This window comes from Saccostrea cucullata, unplaced genomic scaffold (assembly GCF_032062105.1).
Source record: "Saccostrea cucullata isolate Sc308-1 unplaced genomic scaffold, CSIRO_AGI_Scuc_v1 ctg9715, whole genome shotgun sequence".
NCBI classification, from domain to species: Eukaryota; Metazoa; Mollusca; class Bivalvia; order Ostreida; family Ostreidae; genus Saccostrea; species Saccostrea cuccullata.
In genome coordinates this window covers 1,373-25,502 of record NW_026925229.1, presented here as the reverse complement: position 1 = coordinate 25,502, position 24,130 = coordinate 1,373, and the positions used below count along the sequence as shown (strand labels likewise).

The following is a 24,130-nucleotide window of genomic DNA, read 5'->3' as shown; positions in this document are numbered from 1 at the left end:
ACAAAAAAATCCATTCAAGGGTTTTTTTCTTCACAAGAGAACAAGAATTGAAAGAAGTATAATCCACTGAAAAAGAATAATAACACAAATAATGCACACTATAGTATTAAAATCAACACAAATGGTTCTTTTGGGGGGATCAAGATAGTGTGCTACATATAAAAAGCCTTTAAAGCCAAGGCTACCAAAATGCCATTCAAATATATAATTAAAATCCTGATAATTTAACACACACACGAATCTTTGTTTTTAAGTTTTAAAGCAAAATGGGTCTTAAATACTTCTTATTAATGAATTGTAATTAAGTGTTCACTGAGACACTGTTGATCACGAATATCCATTTTTCTCTAATACTATTTCCAAATTATGCAAATCTCTTGACTATTTCTACTAATTAATTTTTAGACATTAATAATTCTTAACAACATAAGTATCCAAAATCACCAAGAAGCTTTAACATTATTTACTAAAAGTGAAATATCCCTCTGCTCCAAATTTCACCATTTGTTTCTTTTTTAATTCCCAATATTGATTATCATCATCAACAACAGCACAAGATTGAAATGAAAAATTATTTAAAGTATGAAGCGATGCCTGTTATGTCCTAATGTGTCATTTCTTGATTTACATATATAATTATGTTAGTTATAAATTATATTTATTTTGATAGATCTGCATATATTTAAGACAATAATTCTGTTACAATTTAAAGCCGGTGAATTATGACCAGTCAGAATAAGCGTATTCTCCGTCTGTACCAACTGTTCTTATCCAGACTTCGTCTTTTTTCTACATTTTTATAAGAGCCGCTGAAGTTCCGGACGCCTAAGAGAGTACTGCCTGACACACCCTTGACATGATTATGACCCATAACGTTACCGTTGATAACAATTTGAGTGTGGAAGTGTTTGTAGTGTTTCTACCCATTGTCACATTGGCAATGTCCTCTTGTACTTTTGTCAATTTTATAATATAAATCATAAAATACATTTATTTCGATAGTTTTGCATATTTATTGTAGACAATAATTCCGTTACAATTTAAAGCTGGTGAATGATGACCAGTCTGCATAAGCATATTTTCCAGCTGCACCATGTACTCTAATCCAGACATCTTCTTTCCTCTTCATTTTTATAACGGCTGATGAAGATCCGGATAGCCTATTAGAACTACCAGTCACGCCGTCCGCATGATTATAACCAATTATTTTTCCGTTGAGAACAATTTCAGTGTGAAAATATTTTCCCTCTGTTGTCAGAATCGTCCATTGGAAATAGTACAGCCCATCATCAGGTGCTGTGAATTTACCGGTGTTAGCGTTATAGGCATTTCCAGAGTTTTGCGTTATTTTTCCAAATACAACAACAGCGGTTGAACCAAGATTTACTTGTGTCTTCGATAAACGTGCATGAAAAGCGATGTTTTCTATGAAAAGAAATTTAAATATAAGCATCAAAGGGTATATGAAAAGACCAAATTATCCTTACTTTATTCTGCTTTTTGGAATATTTTTACAATAAGGAATGTAATAATAACATTGCAAACAACTTTGAAATAAAACTCTACATTCCAGAAGGATCTAGGCCAACGAATGAATATATCATGATATTTTTATAACGAAGAAATGTATCGTTTCAAAGGACTTCTGTCATATTTATTCACTTTAGAATTAAATCCATCAATGCAAGATCTTTCTAATTTGAAATATTTGATATCACAGTCGAATGTTTTTTTTAATTTGGCTTAGCCTGTGAAATCCTCTAATTTAAAATGGCTAATAATTAAATTACTAGTATAATGTTAGGCGTATAATCTTAGAATCTCTCCAGCACTCAATATTAGCTAGTTTTATACCTCTCGAGAAGATAATTTTTGTAGACCAAGTGTGGAAAATTCGGATTTTATTATACAAATAGAAATGACTACATTATGATAAAATTTATGTTGTTTACCGGTAAATAATATTTTACCAAAATGCAAGAAAAGCAACAAATGGTGTAACATTCGTTAGTGGAAATCCACTGAAACGAAATAAAATTTTCATGTTTAGATAAAGCCTTGTTGTGTTACCTAAGTTGCTATCAGTTAATGTAATATATCGTTCTGTTAAAAAGATATCAGTTTCTAAAAACATATGGACATAAGGCAAAAAAACCATGATGTTAGAGGACGTAACAGAGCAGCAAGTAGCAATAAAAATTTACTTTGTATTCGGGAAACTTCTTTAACAAACTTCAAAAATTCTGTATAAAACAGGAAATATATGAAAAATTATCCGTGAATTTGTATATGAAGGATATGGAGATATCGAACAGTATTCAATATCAAAGTCCATAAAACAATACATAATAGGAGCAGAGCAAACACGGACTTCCGAAACATCAGAGGTGGGATCAGGTGCCATGGAGGAATGTGCATCCCCTGCTGACCGGTCACACCCGCCTGTGTGCTCATTGTCATGAGCGGGAAATAACGAAAAACCCGTCGTCAATTTAGTGTATAAGTAATTAACTAACAATTAGTATGAAAAACGTCAGTCAGCATTTGACTCAGTGATAAATTGTATTTGCTGACAAGGGCATTGTATCGACCAAAGAACTTATGAAATGATGACTTTAAAAGAGACTGCTGATGTTCTTATTATTTTATCAACTTGCTTGTTAATAATTTACCTAGTTTTAGAAATTTTTAATACGTAGAGCATGCTATTGCGTATCGAATCAACTGAGAGATATAAATCCTGTATGCAGGTGATGAAGGTATATTGCTGCATAAGTAAAGGAAGTTGACAATAGAAAAGTTAAAGTCACCAGGTTTATCATATAGCTTCGATGTTAGATTACCTTTAATGTCTTTTTCAAGTAAAATATTCAAGTATGAAACAATTGTGTCCGACTCTGTGGTATCTTTTATCTATATAAATAGAGATTATAGTTTTTTGTTGTAGAGAATTTGAATCGGACGATGAATGGTCTCCAAACAAACAGGCTAAAAATCTTGTCAATAGATTTAGGAATGTCATTAGACGTTATTTGCACTTTACTGTTCCGGAACAAATAGAGTTACACGGTAAAGAATTTGAAAACACTGACAATCTAGTTCGAGCTTTTTTGCACAATTTTTAGCAAAAATATGTGTTAAGGTATTCAATATATAATGAAGGGATTTTGAACGATTTTAAATGATTTCAATCTAGTCACATTGCTAGATAACGATAAAGGTGAAATTAACCAAATTCACAAGACTGATGACATTTAAGGAGACGGTCATTTTGCACATTGAAAGTTTTCCAAGAGTTATCTGCCCTTGATAAAAAGATTAAAAGGTTTGATTTCTCAAAATTTCATATTCTAATAAAGAGGGAATTTATGCATATTTTCACCATGAGATTTGTTTGAAATTCAAATTACTTTTTACAATATCTTACAAAAACATGGGCTGCTAATAGACTTTAATGTTAAATTCATGGTGAAATTAATTGGCCATTATTCAAAAATTTGTAAATTCCTTTGATGGAGTATTTTTATTTGATAATATCTTCAAAATGCTATCATGATTAAAGATATTTGACCATTCATTTATCAAGTACAAAATACATGTACAGTCGTTATACATTGACTACCTTAAGTGTTATGGATACGTTTTTATGAATGGCGAAGACGCTACAAATCGTGTATGAAACTTTCTTGACGTTGTTTTTGACGTTACAATGTTGGTTGATCATGCTCCGTGGTAACAAAACAAACTACTTTAAGTATTGGATAACATGAGTTCTATCTCATCAAATGGAAGGAAAATTCACACTTTACACAAATATGCGCTTTTATTTAGGAAAATGTGTTTATCTATAATCTTGTAATAATAATATGATGATGGGGAACGTATTTTTTGAATGACACTCGTATATTTATAATTATTTAATTTACGCATTTCAAGATAATTTATCGATTTTATTGACTCATGATGTGTTAACGGTCATTTTTCTGCAATTGACTTGTCTCACAAACTTAAATTGTCGTAGGCAGACCAAAATTCAAAATCATGAAATCCACTATTTCGCTTAAATTTTGAAAACACTAAAGCAAGTTATAAATTTTTGTTTAATTTTACTTTCATAATTGTTATTTAATTTATTTCTACTGTAGACAAGAGTATATTAAATAAGAGTAAATAAATACCTTCCTTTTTAACTGAACAGTTCCTAGTTTGAAATCCCATCCCTTTACAGACTGTGAAGTATTTGTTGTATTTATCAATGAAGTCTTGTGTGACTTCTTTTGCCCGTATTTCAAACAATATGCTTCCGACAAGGAGAATCGCTCTGAGTATATTCATCATATTTAAAGATATTGTAAAATACAAAAATAATATTTTAGAATACTATCCAATGGATGAGGCTATCTGCTATCTGGTTGAAGGATTTCTGTTTGCTGGCAAATTCAGCCTCCCATATTGAAAAATAGGAGGTATATGAAGAGAGTTTTGTTCCTTTTTTTTCTATGACGTAAAGATTCATCTTAGAATGGAACGTGCAATTTTTGCTCAAAACCGAAATATTTATGGAACGTTGAATATTCCATTACTTTTTATATTTCATGAGTTTTAGTTTTAATTTCTAGGAGGTTCATATGTATATTCATTTGAACAATTGTAATGAGTTTTTTTTATTGTAACTAAATTATGTGTATGAACAGCTTAGATTATTGTATAAAATTCTCGTTCGTTGCTAGCATTGTTAATTATTAGTAAGTGGATGCAAGCGTAAATACTTACAATCAACTAGTAAATTAACAACGTGATTTCAAATTATTGAAAGCGTATGAATGTGTTGCCACTTCCTGCTGAGAATGTTAATAAGACTCGATTACAATATAATAAACACACATACTTTTAGGCTATAGTATCCGTTTTCATGTGTATTTTCTGTTAGTCTAATCTGTAATAACTGAAACAGCTTGGTTTATTTTAAAATTCCCAATTTTCCTTCCTCTTCTTACACAATGTAGTTTAACAAAAATAAGAATCTTACGCTGAAACAATAACAGAAAAGAATACATCTACCGTGATTTATGATATGTATATATCGATCAGCTGTGCATGTCATACAATACATTTAAAATTACACGTTGTTTTAAAAGAATAATAATAAACGCACAACATCATACATCTGATTTAGAAAATAACAGGATTTTTCTAACTTCAAACGTCTATTTTCTCTTATTCTGTTTATGATTAGAGCTATTTAAAAAAAAAACATAAAAAATGTGTATTTTGATTCGATCAATACGATCGTCATGTGGTTAACTTATCAATTCTGTCATCGATTGGTCTTCTTGGTATATACTGAACATTTTCTGAATAGGGTAGTAATACAAATTGTTAAAGGAATGTGAAGAAAGGTAAAGTTAAACTAATGACCTTTCTCCATTCCTTTACAGTTCTCTGCTTTATATCCCATTCCAAGAATTTCTCTACAAACTTTATAGTACATGTATTTATCGATGAAATCTTCCGATGTTTAATTGGCATGAACCTTTCTCAATATCCATACAATTGAAGCTATAGGGTATGGAACGCCGTCACTGCCTTATAGCAGAACACTGCGATTGCACAACATCAACCTTCCATTACATTATGTCAACTCTATATGATATTTACTCACACTGGTATTGCATTGTGTCAACTTTCCATTACATTAGGTCAACTCTTTATGACATTAACACACACTACTATTGCATTGTGTCAACTTTCCATTACATTATATCAACTTTTTATGACATTAACCCACACTACTATTGCATTGTGTCAACCTTCCATTATATTATGTCAACTCTTTATGACATTAACCCACACTACTATTGCATTGTCTCAACCTTCCATTACATTATGTCATCTCTTTGTGACATTTATTAACACTACTATTTCATTATCTCAACTTTCCTTTACATTAGGTCAACTCTTTATGACATTTACACACACTACTATTACATTGCGACAACTTTCTTTTACATTATGTTAACTTCTCTTTGTGACATTATGTCAAAAGATTTTTACGTGGTGTTAAGATACATTTATATAATTTCAACTCAGTATTACATTATGTGCACTCTCTACTATTTGGTCTAAGTAGTTCATTACCTGATGTGAATTTATCTTAATTTGATATCAAGTCGCTATAATACGATGTCAGAATTTCATTACATGATGTCAAAAAATTGTCACATGTAGTGAATTCTTCTACTACATTTAATATGTCATCAATATGCTACATGACGCCGTGAATCAATTTCATGATGTGAATTTGCCCTTACTTTTTAACAAATCGTTATTACGTTATGTCATTGTGTCTTTACATTAATTGTGTCAAAAATGCTCAGCCTCTTGTCAGCATACGTGTATCTTTGGCTATTTCATATTGATCAGATGTGGAAAGCTCATGTTATACTGTGCGCACTCTTCTACATTATGTCGATTCACTATTACGTTATGCGAACACGGGTGTCCTCGGCCTTTATATGCGCATAACGTATTTTCCGCGTTCCGCAGGCACTAAAAATGGCGGGAGAGAAAACAGTCGTAGAAGATATTCTCGGCGATTTGGGAATGGCATATTTAAATGAAAACGTAAAGCGACAAATGATTGACAATCTTGAAACGTGCAGCCAAGGCCTTCACACTGCGACTTTGAATTAATTTCAATGGCGTTTACTTTAATTTAATCTGATAATTAGATAAATCAAATATTATGAGTCGAGCAGCTTTTTTTTATTTTCATATTGAATTGTTTTTTTATATAGAAGTCTTAAACTTCTTATCTTATTAAGAACATTGTCATATATTTTTTATCAGTCTCTACCTCTCCTTTTTATTTTAAAAAGTGTTAACACACCGTATAACAAACGTGCAACGGTGGTTTTGGGGTTGGGGGCAGGAATCCCGTCCTTCCATCTTTAGTGACCAAAATATACATAGGATTAATAAATTCATTGGTTTTACTTTGTAGGACATTGCTTAAGATTAGCTGAATTAAGAGTTGAAAACCTTTTTTTCTATAAAACTATAAAGTCTAAGAGCCCCCCCCCCCCCTTGGTCTCCAACTATACACCGCCCCCCTTCCTTGTTCAAGATTCCCATGTCCGCCACTGATATGTGCCCATGCATGCTTGCTAAGGCATATTCAACTCATTTAGACTGATATATAGATTTTTGTAATAGAATTCTGGCACTGGAATTGTTGAAAAAATTACTAATTCCAGTGACGCAGCATCTTCTTTGAAAGGGGAAGCAGGCACGGATCCAGGAATTGAAGTAAGAGGGGGCGCCAAAAATAGGCAAGGGGTGTGGAGGCCGCCTTGAGGCCCCCAGTGGGTCCAGGGCAAAGCCCTGGTGGGGACCCAGGAGGCGAAGCCCCCGGAAGCTCCTGGGTTCTAGAGATTTTGTAGGGTAAAAATGAGGTATACCTAGTAGACATATTTACATTTTCTAGACGAAACTTTGATTTACGTTAACTTTGACAATTTTAGGGGAGGCGCGCGCCGGGTGCGCCCCCCCCTTAAATCCGCCACTGGGAGGTCAGCCAGAAAAAAAAAATTCTACTCGAAACAAAAAACAGTCCTAATTTTTTTTTTCAAGTATTCTACATTACCCGTAGTGGACTATACTTCAAGAAAAAGTGGGGATGGGGCTGTACTTTCCATGAACATTACATTTCCTATAGTAAAGTTATATATGGGAAAAGAGGGGGGGGCTGATATTATGTGCCTGAAATTCGTCCTAATCAATGAGGAGCCCCCCCCCCTTTCTCTTACCAGTCATTAATACACGGATATACAGCTTTGAGATAATGAAAATGTATTTTTACATCAGGTAATGAACTATTGGAATCAATATGATGAAGAGTTAACACAATATAAAGATGTTTTTAAATCACATTAGAAAAGGTTGACATAACGTAATTATATATCCACATCACGGAATGGAGTTTTGACATAATGTAATAAAGTGTTGATATAATATAAAGATATGTTCACATTATGTTATACACTTTTTACACCACGTAATAAAGCAATGACATGAAGGTAAGATGTGTTCACCTAGCATCATGATGCTCCCGACGTATGAAAAAGATAAATCCATATCACGTAATAATGCTTCGATATAATAAAAATATACACTCTCAAAAAGGAATGGATTTTTGACTTCATGTAATGATAAGTTTAATTATAAAACACAATTTGCTTGACGTAATGCAATTTTGACCTCGCATATTAAAGAAATGAAATGATGTAAAGAAACATTCATTTCAAGTAATAAAGTTTTAACACAATGTAAACACATAATCACTTAACAAAATGGATTTTTTACTTCAAGTTATGAAGTACTGACATAATCAAAGAATGTATTTACTTCATGTAATGCAGCATTGACATGATGTTATGATATTTTCACATCATATCATAAAAAAATGACATAACGTAAAGATATGTTCACATCACGTAATGATAAATTGACATAATAAATGCATAGTTGTATGCTATAAGGCAGTGATGGCGTTCCATAATAGGGTTTTATCACTAGGACTCAGTAGACGGTGATTTGTTTTCAAATATGTCTTCATGGTCATTTTTAAAGCTTCATTTAATTTTCCAATTAATGTTTACAAAATTTGTGGATATTCGTTTCCATTCATTATTATTTAACATCCATTCTATTGCCTCCGACTTAAACGTATTTTCGTTTTAATTTCTTAACTTAGGCCTAACTTTCATAATGACAAAAAATCAAATTCAAATTTTTTATGAAATGGTTCTACATTGCTTAAATATTTTCTTCATACATGTCTTATATGTAAAATGTTTAAAGAGTGAGATTCATAATTTGAAATAATGACTATCAAAATTGATGTTTGATAAAACTGTTGTTGACGTTACAATTAAAACACACACCAAACATACAAAAACAATCCATTCAAGGTTTATTCCTTTCAAGAGAACAAGAATTGCAAGAAGTATGATCCCCTGAAAAAAAATAATAACACAATAAAAAATACACTTTATGGTTTTAAATCAGTACAAATGTTTTATGTAAAATTCATCAAATAAATGTAGCTATGTACATACTGTACTTAGTAAAAGCTTTTAAAAAAGCTAAGGCTACCAAAAACCATTTCAAATAATATAATAAATACACACACAAGATTTTTTTGAAAAGTTTTAAAGCAAAACGAGTCTTAACACTTCTCATTAATCAATTGCCATTAAGTGTTAAGTGCGACACTGTTAATCATGAATGTCCATTTTTCTCCAATACTATTTGCAAAATATGCAAACATCTTGCTTACGTGGTCACTATTTCTACTTATATGCAAAGACATTAATTATTTTTAACTGCATGAGGATCTAATTTTTTATTTTGTTTTACTTTTTACTAACTCTACTTATTGTCACGAGGAAATATACTACGAGATGGTTCTTTCTTTTTCTATTTTGGCCACTTCCGGTGCTTCCTGCGCGCTGTTTTCCTTCAAGTGGTCGAGGTAAGTAGTTCCTTACAGGAAATCATGAAAAAAAAATAAGAGTTATAACCCAATATTTTGAGTTTGAATTTTATTCTCTCTCTGAAGATTTTTCAAATTAGTTGCCTTTTAAGATTTTATAAGTTGCAAATAATAGATATTTTCAAAGTTAAAAAGTCATGATTGAAGTTGGCATAAAATAATTACAAAAGAAATACATGACTCTGTACCTCCGTATTTCGTGTTCATCTGGTCACAGGCATTATTGTATGCACCCGACAAATAATACTCCTGAAAGGCGGTTGAAGTATGAAGCTTTGCTTACGTTTTCGGAAATGAATATTAAAATTCTGCATTTGAAATTTGTTCAATAATTTAAAACAGTTATTCCTTATGATACAGAAATATCTCAATTTTCATAGTTTGACGGAATGGGTTGAAAAGTAATTTATATAAAAAAAAATATTGGCAATAGAAAATACATGTAGTAACCAAAATTTAAACATAGTTCAGATCTGAATGAGTCGATTGACTATAAAATGGTTCTCATTATTAAACTCTGGTAAGATAATTCATTTGATTGTATGGAATAATTTCTATGGAATGTTTTATCTCTATCATAGGGTAATTACAGCTAAATTAGAAGAAGGGTTGTTTTTCCTTTAATATTCGTGGAGCTACTCTGATTTGCTTTTGTTTTCCTTTTCCAGCCAATTCTGATCGCATGCTGCTCATTTTTAAACTTAAATTGGAAAATGCCATCAATTTCACGAAGATAAGTCATAATCCACACATTCCTGGTAGTTTGTTTTTTGTATCCATCATCAATTTAAATGTTATTTGAAAATAATATTCTTGCGCATATATGGATTTTCTTAGATATAAGAAATTTATTACCTGTGCAAAGATGTAAAAGTTTTGCTATTTGCAAACCTCTCTGCTGTCTGTATTATACGGTTAGGAGAGGGAATATCCTTTTTTACATTTACATGTATCTTCACTAACTGTTAAGAAAAATATTCTAGCGATTCTATTGATATTTTTTCCTCCTTGTCTGATTAAATAGTATTTCTTCAGCGATTCTTTGGAAAGAATTTTGCAGAGAAACTTTATTTAGATATAAAGACTTCCAATTTTCTACTTTATCACTTTTTTCTAGACTTGTATCATGTTGTAAATTTTGCATTTAATGAATGGAGGTAAATGCATATTTTACTACACGATCGTAATTATGTTTGAATGCTTTAATGGATTCTGTGTTAATTCTGTTTACTTTTTGAAATTTAGAATTATTAGATTATGCATTTAGGGACTAATGTCAGGTCAGTGTCATGTTCTATGTACGATTTCTTAATATAGATATAATTATATTGTTATATATTATATCTATTTTGATAGTTCTGCATATTTATTTCAGACAATAATTTTGTTACAATTTAAATCCAGTGAATGATGACCAGTCAGCATAAGCATACAATCCAAACGAACCATCTGTTCTTATCCAAACTTCGTCTTTCCTCTTCATTTTTATTACAGCTGATGAAGTTCCGGACGCCCAGTGAGAACTGCCTGACACTCCATTGACATGATTATAACCAATAATTTTACCGTTGAGAACAATTTCAGTGTGGAATTGTTTTCCACCCTTTGTTACATTGGTCCACATAAATGAGAACAGACCATCTTCAGGCGCTGTGAATTTACAGGTGTTTGTGTTATAGGCATTTCCAGTTTTATGTTACTTTCCCATAAACAACAACAACGTAGTTACCATGAAAAGCGATGTTTTCTATCAAAACAAATAATGAAGATAGCCATGTAAGTGTACTTTAAAACAGAGGATTAAATCTTAGATTATTTTTATTTTTTGCATTTTGCTTTTTTGATATTTTTGTAATCATGAAAAAATGAATGGCATAATTTTCTTTTTTATTGAAAACAGCTCTCTGACTTCACTTTATCTATCGTCAGCTTCCATCAAAGCAATATACCCTTATCATCTCCATATGTAGTTTGTGTCTCCCAGTTGATTCGATACGTAAAATCAAGCTCTACGTTCGACCTTTTTTTTAAAAACGAGGCAAGCAATGGACAAGCAAGTTGACTAAAAAGAATATCAAAAGCCTTGTTAAACATAATCATTTTACAGGTTCTATGGTCGATGTAACCAAGCCGGCTTTGAGCCAGCACATAGATATATTTAGATATTTTAAATTTGCGATTGTTTTAAAGGACATTTATTGTTACATTTTTAATTTATTCATTCTGAAAGCCATAAGTAAAAGTATTTGAAGATAACGCAATCAAATAATTTGCTTTATACATCACTATCGTACTATACGAACATAAAATTTTGATTTATATAAGTAATACACAAACTATAATGCTTAAAACCAACAATAACAATACAAAAATAGGAGAAGAGAAAACACGGACCTCCAAAACATTGGAGGTGGGATCAGGTGCCATGAAGGAGTGAGTATCCTCTGCCGACCGTTCACATCCGCCGTGTGCTCCTTGTCATGATCGGGAAATAACGCGAAAATCTGTGGTGAATTCATTGTGTAAATAATGTACTAACAATTAGTATAAAAAACGTCAGTCAGCATTTGAATCAGCGATAAATTGTATTAGCTGATACGGTCATTTTATCGACCATAGTACTTATGCAATGGTGACTTTAAACGAGACTGCTGATATTCTTGTTTCATCAACTTGCTTGTCAATAGTTTACTCGTTTCAGAAATCGTTCTTACTTAGAGCATGTTATTGCTTATCGAATCAACTGAGATATATACACACTACTATTACACAGAGTACCATCTATGAAAAACTGACCAATATACAAGGAAAGCAACAAAGAATTATGTGGCTATTTAAAAGTTTCATCAATCTGACAAGTAAAATAAATCTGTTCGTGAGAAATATAGAGAGATATCAAACGAAATAATGGAAAGCTAAAAAGCAATGACCCAGTCCTGTTTTTCAGTCCGATCTACATGTAATGAAATATACACTCAACAAAACTTCTAAGTGTTCACTTTAATAAATGAATTTATTTTAAAACTATTGTATAGAATGATGTGATATTTTCAAATTATTACAACAAATGAGTCTTCTCAACAATTATAGAAAGAAAAGAAATATCACCGATGAAAACAAATGTTCCGTGACGAAGCTTAAAAACGATAAATAAGTACTTTGGGGCACGTGTTTTGTGTAATTAGTATTTTTTGGTGATCATTATCAAATTGTAAAAAATGGTTTTACTAAAAAAACATAAAACATTGGCAAAATGACTATTGAGATGGAAGAGAGAGCCGTTGGAATGTTGATATCTGGGCAATCTTTGCACCACGTTTTACTCACTTTTATTTTAGTGCTTAATTGTACTTGTTATTACTTTTAAAACTTATGAAACACTATCAAAACCCATTTAAACACATTTTTCTATAGGCTGTGCTCATTTTTCATCACCAATTTGTCACAATTTGAAAGTTTTTGACAAAATTTAGCCACACCGGAAGTGACCTTGAACTTCGTCAGAGACCAAAATTTCGCGTCACACCATGTTAAAAGAGTGTTAAATTGCTGTGAAACAATCTTAAAAACATGAAAACAAACAATTTCAATCGTACGAAAATGTTAAGAAATCGCTGCTTGTGACGGTCTAATTTTAATTAGCTCAAGCAGTCTGAATTATTCTTAAAGAGGCCACTTACGTGCTGAACACCCTAGGATATTGACCACAAGACATGTGTGATGCTACCCTCTCAAATTCCGGATCTGAATCCCATTTAACACATTTGGGATTTTATAAGAAATGTCAACCCCCCCTTTTTTTCCACGCAATTTCAATGGTTTGAAAAGATCTAGACAGAAGGTATGGCAGCAGATGCGTCAATCTCCTATTCAGGGGTACAAGGTATTCAACTGTAATTACAGTCTTGTAGTAATTAGAGTGAGTGGTGGTCTTACTCCATAGAGCTTTTTGTGTGAATTTTTATTTTGAGGTTACTTCGTTTCCTTGACACTTTGCGAAAAATTTTGTAGAGATACTTAGATGAAATTTATGCAACATCCAACTTAAATATGCATCATTAATCAGGAAAAAAAGAAATTATTTACTGTTTGCATTTGTTCTCTAAAACTTCAGAAATGTCAGGTGAACACTTAGAAGTTTGGTTCAGTGTATAATATTCTTAACATTGTAAAGATTCATATCATATTTTTCTAATTTTCAATCTACCGCTTCCTAAAACGGTGAATCTTATGTTATGAAACAGTTTTATTTACAATGTGGAGCACTTTATTTTTATGAACACTTTATTTTCTTTGAATTGTCTTCCAGTATTGGTAAATAAAGTAATTGGTGAAAGTTAAAAACTGGAAAACCATCTGCGTAAGAAAGAATATTGGAAAGCCACATAAAATTGGAATTGATTGCATGTGAATATCAAGTTCAGCCTTATGTACAATCAAAATCCTAGAGAATTTCAAAGATTGTTTAGAAAAAAAGATACTGATTTTTTCAAAATCCCTAATTGAATACCACATTGATTATTGTTCACATATAACATTACATACTTATAACTTTTTTTATATAAATAAGCTTCACTTACAAACATCAGAATATGAAATGACGTATAGTCTGTATGATTTTCTTCAATTGCTTCATCTGCTTTCACATTTGGTCGATCTTTTTAAAGCTAAATATGATTAGTAAATACAAAGATTTAGATTTATCTGCAATATTACTCTGCACTTTCTTTAAATCCACAGCTACTATATTTATATATTTTGTTCTTTTACTCCCGGTTCAATGAAAACAGTTTCACTAGAGTAGACGGAGGTGTTATGCATAGCTAATGAAGTTTTATAAAACTTTAAGAAGTGAATGTGCCTTTTTAAAAGCAGAATTCAGCTTTAAACTTTTAATTGTTTAGAACGTAATTTATGCAATTTTAAGTTTTTTTAAAATCCCTGAATGATATTATATTTAAGATTATAGATAAAAATAATTGAGCGAGAATCATGTAATATCTTCAAAAGTAACCTTTATCTGACGCAAAATACTTTTGATGGAAAAGATTTATATCGTTAATGTCTGCTGCCTTATCTAACATTGCGTTTTTAACAATACAAAGTACGCTCATTTACACTTCTAAGAGTTATAAATTTATAAATGCGCAAAACAAACGGTATTCGATCTAAAAGTCCATTTAAGGATAAATAACACAAACAAACTTTTTTTCAGAAATCAGCAATATTTCTCATAGATTTATGTTTAAATTGATAATCAGAATAATGTTTACCAGGTATATTGGGAAAATTTTATATGACTTTGTCATAAGATCAAAAATTTGTGCAAAATTTTGTATAGAATTATATAGAAAGCGAAACAAAGTGCCATATCTTAGCACCAAAGAAAACCTACGATTTCTTTATAATTTAGGGATTTATTATTTATGTCATTTCAAATCAAAATCAGTCAAAAAATAGATATCAATCCATGCATCCATTTTTTGTTTGTGTTAAGTACCCTTAATCAACAAAACAAATTTTGGAACAGAGCAAAAACACGGACCTCTAAAACATCAAAGGTGGGATCAAGTGCAATGGAGGAGTGAGAGTTGAAAATGGTCAAACAAAAATCTCTGGATTCAGAAAAAAGTTCTGTATATTTATTTACAGATTACTACAATTTAATCATAGTTAATCATATTATACATGTAGAGGGAAAATTATCATATCAGTATTAATTCATAGGGACCAATGTTCATTTGAATGCAAAATTTTTATATATAGATCGTGGGGACATAAGTCCTTTGGAAACCCGTATATACAGAACATTCCTGAATAAATATTGACAAAAATGGTTCGGAGAGATGAAAATTCATGAATGAGGGTGATCGACCCACGAACTTCATGAGCATTGGTCCCACAAGAACATTGATGATTCTCCCGTGCTTCACCTAGGCCTGCTAAGTGTGACCGGTCGACAGATCAGGGACACTCTTCCTCTGCATCTGATCCCATTTCTGGTGTTTCAGAAGTCAATGTTTGCTTTGCTTTTGAGACATCCAATAAACAATGCTATTTAATCTTTTCGAAATAATTTTGAAATATTGGTATACCAGCAGTTCATATGTTGCAAAAATACACCTTATTAAAAAAAAAATGGGGGAAAAGTTTTTTTTTAAAATCTATCATGCTTGGTTGCCATGCAGTTAAGCGCACAAATATACTGTTTAAGCCATAAGATAGAGTGTGTCATATACCGGTATAAGGTGTGATTGTAAGACGTTGTGAATTTTAATGTTTCCAAAGATATGTGGAAATCAGTTGTTTAATTGATTGTGTTTTTAATATGAAAAACGTAAAGAAAAAGCTAGTAATCCATATAAAAAATCAATAAACAATGCCTATATATTAAAAGGACATTAAACACGTATACGTGGAAATCATGGGCCTAGGAGGAATTATTATACCTTGTTGACCGGTCACACCCGCCGTGAGCCGTTTATATTGATCAGGTACAGACGACACATTACGTAGTCAAAATTAGCATAAAGTCCTTGTACTGTAATTGTATGAATCAAGGCAGCCAAAATACAACCTAATATGATAGAATACATTTAATAACAACGTCATTATAGCGACCATAGAATGTACAAAATGCCGAATTTAAGCGAGGTTGTTGAACTCCCTGTAACAGCATCATATGTCAGTAACAAGAAACAGGTTTAAATTAATAATACTGATAACAGGTTCTCGAATATCTAATAGGTTGGGAGATTAAACACAATATGAAGACCATGTGATAGCGAGATATTACAAAATAAACAAGAAACGTTCAGTAGAAAAGTTAAAGTAATTTCCTATGTCATACATGTAAAGCCCATATTTTAATTGACCCATATTTTTTAGTTAAACATCCTACTATGAACAGATGTGGGACATTTGTCTTATTTTCAAGTTCCCTGGGATATATCGACTCGAAATATGAATGAATATAACTGTTGTTTCTTGATACAACATTTTCGATGTACGTAATTATAAATGTCGAGTTGAAGGCAATGTCAAGTATTTTTTCTGGTGTAAAAGGGTCACTAAATTAGAAAATGCATATTGGAATTATTGTCATACCACTGTCATGTCATCCTGTACTTTTGTCCATTTCATAAAATTAACAAAATATAATCATAAAATACATATTTAATTTAGATAGTTTTTGCATATTTGTTTTTGTAAATAATTATGTTACAATTTAAATCCTGAAAAGGATGACCAGTTTTCATAAGCAAAATTTCCATCGTTACCATGAGTTCTTATTAAGACTTTATCATTCTTCCTCATTTTTATAACAGCTGATGAAGATCCAGATGCCCAGTTAGAATAACCTGCCAAGCCATCGGTATTATTATAACCAATGATGTTACCGTTGAAAACAATTTGAGTGCTAAATTTTTTCCACCCCTTGTCAGAATTATCCAATGGAATGAGTAGAGTCCATCTTCAGGTGCTGTGAATTTACCGGTGTTAGTGCTATAAGCATTTCCTGAGTTTTGTGTTACTTTTCCAAAAACAACAGCGACGTTTGTACCAAGGTTTTTCACTTCTTTTCATAACATTGCATGAAAACCGATGTTTTTTATCAAAAGAAATTAAAAATATAAAAAATACTAAATTGTTACATTAAGATAGCGTTTGTGTTTATTTCACTCAAATTAATGTAGGCAGGCCGAGATTCTTAAGAAGGAAAAGCAACATAGCCATTGAATTAGGCAAACTCTAGGTCAAATTGTATGTTTTCGAACATATACGAACGCCTTAACGCCATTTTTGTACATTAATATTAGCTAAGACAAAAGTATTTTAAATAAGAGTAAATAAATACCTTTCTCTTTTCCTGAACAGTTCCTATTCTGATATCCCATTCTTTTACAGACTGTGTTGTACCTGTTGTATTTATCGATGAAGTCTTGTGTACCTTCTTTTGCCTGCACTTCCAGCAGAATGCACACGACAAGGAGAATCGCTCTTAGCTTATTCATCCTTTTGAAAGATACTGTAAAGGACACAAATAATATTTTAGAATTCTCTTCAATTGATGAGGCTATCTGGTATAAGGTTTTATGATTTCTGTTTGCTGGCAAATTCAGCCTTTTATATTTACTTGCCTTTTCTGAATATCATTAACGAAGTAATTAAAACGTAATTTGAGAACTGTGATTTCTTTTTCAAATAAAATGTTTGTATATGGAGTAATATCAGAAATTTCCCATATTGAACAAAAATTAGGAAATGTGTGAAGAGAGTTTTGTTTCATCACTTCTTTTTAAATAAAGATTCACCTTATGAACGTTAAACTTGCCATTTTTATACCCGCACTTTCGAAAGAAAGTTCGGGTATATTGTTGTTACTCATGTCCGTCCGTCCGTCCGTCTGTCACACTTTTCTTCCCTGAACTCCTCCTACATTTTTCACAGTAGCTTAATCATCCTTTGGGAGATGGTTGGGGGTGTCATGTAGATGTGCAGTAAGGTTTCGGAATTTTGATTTTGCCCCAGGGGATCAAATGGGGGTCGAAAAATGACGTTTTTTATACAAAAAGCCCCTTCTTCCCTGAACTCCTCCTACATTTTTCACAGTAGCTTAATCATCCTTTGGGAGATGGTTGGGGGTGTCATGTAGATGTGGAGTAAGGTTTCGGAATTTTGATTTTGCCCCGGGGGATCAAATGGGGGTCGAAAAATGACGTTTTTTTATACAAATAGCCCCTTCTTCCCTGAACTCCTCCTACATTTTTTACAGTAGCTTAATCATCCTTTGGGAGATGGTTGGGGGTGTCATGTAGATGTGCAGTAAGGTTTCGGAATTTTGATTTTGCCCCAGGGGATCAAATGGGGGTCAAAAAATGATGTTTTTTATACAAAAAGCCCCTTCTTCCCTGAACTCCTTCTACATTTTACTCAGCAGCCTAATCATCTTTTGAGAGATGGTTGGTGGTGTCATGTAGATGTGCAGTAAGGTTTCTGAATTTTGATTTTGCCACGGGGTATCAAATGGGGGTCGAAAAATGACGTTTTTTTATACAAAAAGCCCCTTCTTCCCTGAACTCCTTCTACATTTTACTCAGCAGCCTTATCATCTTTTAAGAGATGGTTGGTGGTGTCATGTAGATGTGCAGTAAGGTTTCGGAATTTTCATTTTGCCCTGGGGGTGGGGGGGATGGGGATCAAATCAAGGGTAGAATTTATATATATATATTTTTTTTTACATATATTTGACATGTTTAATCACCCTGCTTTCAATAAATTCCCTAATATCTTATGCTGCAATAACTTTAAACCATGATCATTTAGAAAATAATTGGTTTGTTTTGTGTATGTGTAAAATGGTTTCAAAATTTGAATTTTCATATGGATGGCAAAAAGGGGCTGGAAAAATATGGCACCTCCCTAACCCTGGTGGTCATGATTTGTACAAACTTGGATCTACACCTCTTGAGAATTTTTCCATATTAATCATGCTCTTGGTGTTCCTGAAAAGAAGAACTTTAAAGATGTGTTTCCTTTTATTCCTAAATAAAACTTTGATCCCTAATTGTGGCCTGACCCTAGCCTGAGGTGATGATTTGAAAAACTAGAAATATGTCTATAGGACATGAATGTCCCGCCAGATGTGTATTACTAATGGTACATTAAACAAGAGGCCCATGGGCCACATCGCTCACCTGAGTACTGAAGCTAAGAAAAAGTAGAAATTGGTTTATTATTGAAAAGTTAAAATCCAAAAGTAATCCCATGATCAATCATGGATTTACTTTTCTTCAAAGAATTTTCCCATATATTTCTATGTAAAACTTTGGTCGGCCATTTTGGCTCAGGTGAGCTAAAAACTAAAAACTAAAATTTGTATTTGTGTATAAAGTTTGATGAAAATATCTTAAACAGTTTTTTTTTTCAGAATTGAAACTAAAATATAAATAAATTGGATATAGATAATAAATTCTCATCAAATTATGTATAAGTGCATGTTATACATAAAAATGTCTTAAATTATTTCTTAAAAACTAAGCAAAATACATATTAAAGAGGAGGGAGGTCAAGGTCACAGGAATGTGCAAGATGAAGTTTTTGATGCAGCTGAATAGCTCTCACTAATACATATTAGCTTATTATGTTTGATAAAAATATCTTGAATGATTTAATGAAACTGAACTAAACACTTTGTTTTAAGAAAAGAGAAGTCAAAGGAAAGGTTGTGGTCAAAATGTTGTTCTAGCTGAAAAGCTTACATCAGTGTGAATTTACTATTATCATATTAATTTTAATAAAAATATAATTAATGGTTTATTTGAAAATTAGATAAACACATATTTTAAAAAGTGAGGTCAAGTCAAAAGAAAATTCAAGGTCAAAATAAGTTAATGCAATAATAGCTCTCATCAGTATGTATTAGCATATGAAGTTTGATTACTATATCTTGAACTGTTTATTCAAAACTGATCTAATCTAAGACAGTGAGGTCAAGATCACAGGAAATGTCAAGGTAAAAAAGAGTGAAGCATTGTAAAGCTTTAATTGCTTACATCAGTATGTATCATCATGTGAAGTTTCATTACACAACTTGAATCATTATGGTTTCTCTAAAATAAAGCTAAACACTAATTTTAAGAAAAGTTAAGTAAAGGTCAAAGGAAAGTAAAGGTAAACAAGATGTGTTTGTGAAACACTATGCGCCCGCCGGAAACAAAGTTCAAAAAATCGATTTTTAGCATATTGGTCACAGTCAAGGTCACAAGGTCACTGACCGTGGTGTCATTTGAAAGAACTTAATCAGTGGAGTATGCATCCCAAATATGAAGTCCCTATCTACTATGGTTTAAAAGTTATGGCCAAAAGTGTAAAAAGCTATTTTTAGCATATAGGTCACAGTCAAGGTCATTGACCATGGTGTCATTTGAAAGAATTTAATCAGTGGAGTATGCATCCTAAATATGAAGTTCCTATCTCCTATGGTTAAAAAGTTATGGCAAAAAGTGTAAAAAGCTATTTTTAGCATCTAGGTCATGGTCAAGGTCACAAGGTCATTGACCATGGTGTCATTTGAAAGAACTTAATCAGTGGAGTATGCATCTCAAATATGAGGTTCCTATCTCCTATGGTTCAAAAGTTATGGCAAAAAGTGTAAAAAGCTATTTTTAGCATATAGGTCACAGTCAAGGTCACAAGATCATTGACCTTGTTGTCAACTGAAAGGGCTTTATTAGAGGAGTATGCATACCAAATATCAAGTCCCTATCTCCTATGGTTAAAAAGTTATGACAAACAGTGGAAAAAGCTATTTTTAGCATATAGGTCACAGTCAAGGTCACAAGGTCATTGACCTTGATGTCATTTGAAAGGACTTTAATAGTGGAGTATGCATACCAAATATGAAGTCTCTATCTCTTATTGTTCAAAAGTTATGGCCAAGGTTAAAGTTGACAACAGACAAACAGACAAACAGACAGGACAAAAAAAATATATGCCCGGGATCTATCGATCCGGGCGCATAAAAAATATTGCCACAGTTGGATAGTTTACATCAGTATATGCATCAGCATATGAACTTTGATAAAATATCTAGAAGTAATTTCTTTGAGCTCAATGGAAAGACAGATGGAAGGGTGGAGGACGGACATGACAAAAACTAATACATGTATTCTTAATCATGGCGTTGCATAAAAAACTTGAATATACATTATATGAGGATGTTTCCATATCAAGATTATACATGCAAATTCAAAGAATTGTGGTCCTTTGCTTTCTGTGTTTAAGGGACAGTATCCCTCTGCTCCACATTTGACGACTTTTTTAAAAAATTCCAAACATTGACTTTCAGCAACAACTATAACATTCAATTCAAATAAAAAATAGTTTGAAGTATGAAGCGTTGCTTACTTTTTCAGAAATAAATGATATGTCAAATCATGATTTGAAGAAAATTTGATATGGTCATTAGAAAGATCAATTATTTTTAATCTCACAATTAAATTAGAAATATGAGGTATATATAAAAATAATATTTACTCTCATACCTATCTAATTCCCTTTAGAAAACATACTGGAGCGATGCTTTTTAAATCAGAATACCAAATTGTTTTCTGTGCATGTAAAATAAAATGCATTCATAAGCAAGAGTTATCATTCCGTTATCGCCCTTGAAATTCTTTTGTAATGAAATAAAATATTAATTAAATGTTTATAAACAATTCTGCGGCTTTTATTTCTGTACAATTAAAAGACTTTCACGTTTAGAAATAGATTTTTAATCAATTTACACCATTTAAAGGAACTGAGTGTAAATGTTTTAGGTAAACTATTCAAAATAATTTTTGAATATACTAGCAATAGAACTACAAATCAACCTCTGATCAATGGGTTAGGTTTGCTTGAGTTAACAATAAAATGGTCCATATGATATAGATTTGTAAACTCTGACATGACAAATTACTGAATTTCATGACAAAATGTCGGCAGAAAGTTATCTTTCTTATCTGTGGAGTTATCTCTCTTATCAGAGTATCAATGAACCTTAAGTGAATGGGATGCCATAATTTATGGCAGATTGTGTATCAAATATGCATCCCTATCATATGTCACTTTATGAAAATTAGGTCAAAGGGGGGAAATCATCGCATGCTCGAAATATTTTGTTGCAGGTAAAGAACATGTCAAATATGAAAGACCCATCTCTTTTCAATCAAAAGTTATATATATATATATATAAATATATAATATAATATTTTTGAAAAGTAGGTTAAACTTCTAGGTCAAGATCAGAAAGTCAAAAGTCATGATATATTTAGAAAAGTCTTTTCACATGTAATATACATGTATAATTTAAATGCCATATCTTTTCTCTTTCAAAATGATTAATTTAAAATATTATTTTTTGGAAAGTAGGTAAAATTTTGAGGTCAAGGTCTCACTTGGGTTAAAAAATCATAGTACATTTAGAAAGTTTTGTGGTAATGTACATTTGAAATATGAAAGCCCTATTTCATATTATTCAAAAATTATGATCAAGGTTAAATTTATTGTGACAGATGCACATACTGTCAAAGATGGCCAGACTGACACTGACAAATAAGATTTAATGTTCCCTCCCTTTCCCCCAAAACGGGGGACAATAATGCCCTTGCTGTTCTTGAGAAGAAGATTTATGATGGAAAAAATCCCCTGCATATTTCTTAACGCAAATCAATATTGTGTTTTTATATCACTTAATTGTTTGTTTGTTGTTAAACATCCCTCTCAGGAATTTTTCACTCAAATGGAGACACCCCCACTTGAAAAATAATGAGGACAATTAAGTCAGATTTGAGGTCAACATTCATTTTAGGAGTTTTCAACCATTAAGACGTAAAGAGACAGGAACTCGATCCTTCCCCTCACCCCATCCCAGACCCCTGTTTATATTCATGACATGTATGCAAACTAATGCTTGTTTTACATTTTTAAAAAAATATGTTAATAGCCTATATACAAATACTTTAATGTGGTCCATCTCTTTGAATGATTTTCATTCCTAATTCTAGGAGGATAGGTTGATGAATGAAATGTCAAGCAATCTCATCATTGATGCACTTTTATTTCATTTAATGCAGTCATATTGTGAACATTTCCAGTTAGAATCATTAGGAGAGTGGGGATGACCTCCAGGGGGTTCAAAACCTTTATACCATTAAATTTACATAACATAATACATGTAACACAAAAAGCGCAAAATTATGTATGGTCAAATGGAAAAAGTTTCCCACTATTTAGGAGTCACATGATCATTTGCCATTACTGTTTACAGGGACTGGAAGTGTATCTTATATCCCCCCACACACACACAACACACACACACACACAAACAACAAACAACAACAAAAAATTTGCAGGACTATAATATAAAAAAGACTTTGGATGCCCTCCACCCTAGAAAACAGACACCACCACACACACACACACACACACACAAACACAAACACACACACACACACACACACACACACACACACACACACACACACACACACACACACACACACACACACACACACACACACACACACACACACACACACACACACACACACACACACACACACACACACACACACACACATAACTTCTCCTTTTATTTGCTTCTCAGGAAATTCTGGTCTGGAAGTCCCCCCTCCCTCTCAGAAAAAAATTCTGTATTTTGTAACTGAATGTAACGTCGATAACGGGCGATAACTCTTTAGAATGTGAAATTCGTCTTATTGCAGCATCGGATGACCTTTGATCCTTTGAACTTTAACCTAACCAGTTGCATTTCAGACTATTTTACCCAACTCTATACCAAAACATGTACTTACCGACTGCCATAGCTCCAACTTCATGAAATATAATCCAATTAAACACAAAATAATTCCAACTGACATACATGCAATGATGTGTACACAACACTAGGCCTAGTACTGCACGTGCAGTGCTATCTAAAAATGATAATGGTAAAACTAGTACTTAAGTTAGGTACGTGACGCAAGCCCAATGTGATGCAGGTCTTCAGATACATTTACAGTATAAGAA

At 32.1% G+C, this 24,130-nt stretch overlaps 2 protein-coding genes across 2 annotated transcripts; both read right to left on the bottom strand.

The window, feature by feature from the left end:
* Window positions 1–1,009: 1,009 nt before the first annotated feature.
* Window positions 1,010–4,373, bottom strand: LOC134268393 (heavy metal-binding protein HIP-like). The gene is made up of 2 exons (XM_062750638.1): window positions 4,179–4,373; window positions 1,010–1,425 (listed from the first exon to the last, which is right to left on the bottom strand). Exons 1-2 carry the CDS (start codon window positions 4,336–4,338, stop codon window positions 1,034–1,036), a joined length of 552 nt encoding a protein of 183 aa, XP_062606622.1. The 5' UTR covers window positions 4,339–4,373; the 3' UTR covers window positions 1,010–1,033.
* Window positions 4,374–10,943: 6,570 nt separating this feature from the next.
* On the bottom strand, window positions 10,944–23,926 carry LOC134268392 (uncharacterized). Its single transcript, XM_062750637.1, has 3 exons — window positions 23,917–23,926; window positions 17,415–17,585; window positions 10,944–11,206 (listed from the first exon to the last, which is right to left on the bottom strand). Exons 1-3 carry the CDS (start codon window positions 23,924–23,926, stop codon window positions 10,944–10,946), a joined length of 444 nt encoding a protein of 147 aa, XP_062606621.1.
* Window positions 23,927–24,130: the final 204 nt, after the last annotated feature.